The sequence below is a fragment of the Priapulus caudatus genome, unplaced genomic scaffold (genome assembly GCF_000485595.1).
Source record: "Priapulus caudatus unplaced genomic scaffold, Priapulus_caudatus-5.0.1 Scaffold187, whole genome shotgun sequence".
NCBI lineage: Eukaryota > Metazoa > Priapulida > Priapulimorpha > Priapulimorphida > Priapulidae > Priapulus > Priapulus caudatus.
In genome coordinates, this window is record NW_014577248.1 from 171,361 (window position 1) to 174,398 (window position 3,038).

The 3,038-nt window shown below is 43.2% G+C and overlaps 1 protein-coding gene across 1 annotated transcript in view; it reads left to right on the plus strand.

Annotated features, from left to right (window-relative positions):
* Window positions 1-3,038, plus strand: part of LOC106806946 (protogenin-like) — a gene marked incomplete in the record, with an annotated part of 80,890 nt that overhangs the window by 49,823 nt on the left and 28,029 nt on the right. Inside the window, 1 exon segment of the mRNA XM_014809132.1 lies at window positions 1,993-2,079. Within this exon segment, the coding sequence (XP_014664618.1) occupies window positions 1,993-2,079 (87 nt within the window).

Below are 3,038 nucleotides of genomic sequence, written 5' to 3' on the forward strand. Positions count from 1 at the left end.
TAGAGTAGCATACGTTAACGTATAACAGAGCTAGAGCAGCATAGACTACTACCAACGACTGCACTGCCGTGTACATGGAATCGAACACCGAACTCGAATCCCGGTAGTACATAATTCGCGCGCGCGCGACCGGGAGGGTTATATTCCGGCTTGATATCAGGCATGCGCAGTTCGATTAATAGAATTATCCCGCTCGGCAGTTAGCGAGATATTTCCGCCTGTGTGAACAAGGGCACAATTATATCGGTATTTCCATCGCGATTAGCATCGCGGTTTTTCTTGTGTGTGAACACCAGGTCACCTTTAGTAAAATTTTGGCAAATACCAATCGAAGTTGTCTTTCCCATAATTTCGACATAAATGAGCTGAGCAGTGGCAGCTGAACAGAATGCTGTCCCCTCTAGGGCATTGGTTCGTGTTTGCGCGCGCGCGCGTATGTGATGTGGGCGCCTTTACTGGCTTCACCTGCAATCATCCTTGCACAGCATCAGCAGCATCAGCAGCAGCAGCAGCATTATTACTCTAGTAGGCTGATGCTCTCCCCGGGTTCACTCAGAAGGCACACTCCTATATAGTACTATTGATTACCGTCTTCGCAGCTCAGCGAAGTGTGGATATACAGTTTATTGCCCTCTCTGCCTAGAAGGTCACTCGCGGTGCACTTTCAGTATCGTGTTAACAGGGTATAGACCCTTTTCTATAGGTTTGATGCTATACGAATAGAGCCATAAGGACATAAAGGGCACACGTCATATATATATATATATATATATATAATATAATATAGATAAAGTTAACCATTGGAATCTATAAATTAATATAATATATATATATATATGTATATATATATTATATTATATATATATACATAGTGGGGAGATGTACCTGGTGTTACATGTATCGTGGCAACTGAGTGTAAATGTTAGCTGAGTAAATTTATTTTGAAAGGTATACAGAAAGAATTTACAAGCATATAAGCGATTAAAATCCATGCAACTGAAACATCTTTCTATGTGTAAATTATGCCTTTGCACCTAGTTGTACACATTTGGAATATTAGTGTGTTCCACTAGTTTATATACGGATAAAATCTCACTGAAGTCCTAGTCAAATAGTAAAATTTTACTGTAGTTATCTTTGTTTTGACATCATCAGGAGTCCTTATGACTTGCTGAAAATTCTGCCATACCTAACCAACCATCAGTGTTTTGAATTCATATTTTGTAGTAATACATCAGGAGAACACGATAATGCCATTCCGGTGGTTACTTCGACCCGTGTCGTTTTGCCGTCATAAGCACGTTATATTATTACTATTAGTTTTGAACATCAGACATCCGACTGTAGACCTTATATATATATATATCAGGGTCATGCCCAGGATTTTTTAGAGCCGGGCGCATCCAGGATGCAAGCGCCATAGGGGGGTTAGGGGGCACACCCTCGGAAAATTTTTGATTTTGGATAGTCTGAAACTTGCTCAATCGGCTGACATTGCTGAGGCAAGTAAATAAGCCCATATATCAGTACTCTTGTATTTATTTTTTTTATTTTTTTTTATTAAAAATGTGTGAGCCGGCGCGAGATAATAACTAGGTGCTGCGGGCGGGCAAGCCGCGGATGTGCGCGGGCACCGACCGCGCGCGCACGGCGCGGCGTCCACTTGGTGGGCAGAACCAGCTGGATATATACGTATACTAGTTGAATATTAGTAGGCCTGGTGTGCCTTTGTGGATTTCTTGTGTTGACATGTATTAATTTACTATTCAAAATTATTTTTCCAGAGTAAAGTTTAAGTATGATTAGTTCCTTATCCAGTAGACTTCCGTAATGCCGTCCATATCTTCGGTGTGATAGAAATATGCCAATAATGCAAAGTTTTGATCAATGTCAAAAGATACACTCGCCTTATTGCGTAAATGTCTATTTTCAGGTAAGGCACAAGCAGCTGATTCCGGCGCTCAGGTGTATTCCAAATAGATAGCATTGTAGGGGGGGATGCTGGCAGGTATCGATGCGTGGCTTCCAACTCCGCCAACCAGCGGCAGAGCTCGGAAGCTGAGCTGAGCATTTTGCCAGGTAAGAGCTAGGAATGCGTATTATTTAAAGCCATTGACATTTCTCTGTAGAGTTAGAATGTAATCGTAGCTAATATCTGTTGGTAGATTATGAAAACTTACTCTGTGTATATGAGTTATATGTAAAGAAACGTAGAAGGAATAAATATTCGATTAAACATTGGTACTTGATGGTTGGTGCAGGAATGCCTATTTATTTAAGCCATTGACACTTTCTCGTAGAATTAGAATGTAATCGTTGTGGTATCTGTTGTATAGATATATGAAAGTGTTCAGCTGAGCTGTGTGAGGTGCATTGAGTGTTCGTAATTGTAAGGAAAACGTAGTCATGAATCAATATGCGCGATTAGGGTACTCCCCAGGATGTGAAATTGAACCAGGGGGAGGAGGGAGCGGGGAGGGGCCAACTGGGGGGTTGAAAGGCGTGTTTTTTTTACGAGGTAGCTGACTCATGGCGTAAAATTTGCCAGCCGACAGCCATAGAACGGTATTTGGTAGCTATAACCACTTTTTATAGAGGTATACGCGGCGAGTGGCGGTTACGAGTTAGTGTTAGGGTTGGGTTAATAGGGTTTGTAGCAGGGGTGAGCTGGTATTGTTAAACTTGTTGTGTGGACTGCAAGCGCGGGGCAGATGCGTAGTTGTAGGATGGTAACACTAGCCGGACGCGTGGGGTGGGCACTAGGCCTAGGTCGAATATGGGAAATTCTTTGATGATCGGAGGTTCCATGCGCTGGTCCAACTTTAATTGTGGTGGAATTTAATCGGGGCGGCGGTAATTTAAACGGTGGCGCAACGAGTTGAAATGGGGGGGGGGGGAGCAGCACGCCGGTTTGCGCAACGGTAAGGGAGAGGGGCCTGCCGATTAATTGGCATACGATCCATATGATGCCGGCTGACAAGTTTTGGACGCCAGGGGGAGAGGGGTTAATGTCAGGGGAATAAAGCTGAATCTGTACA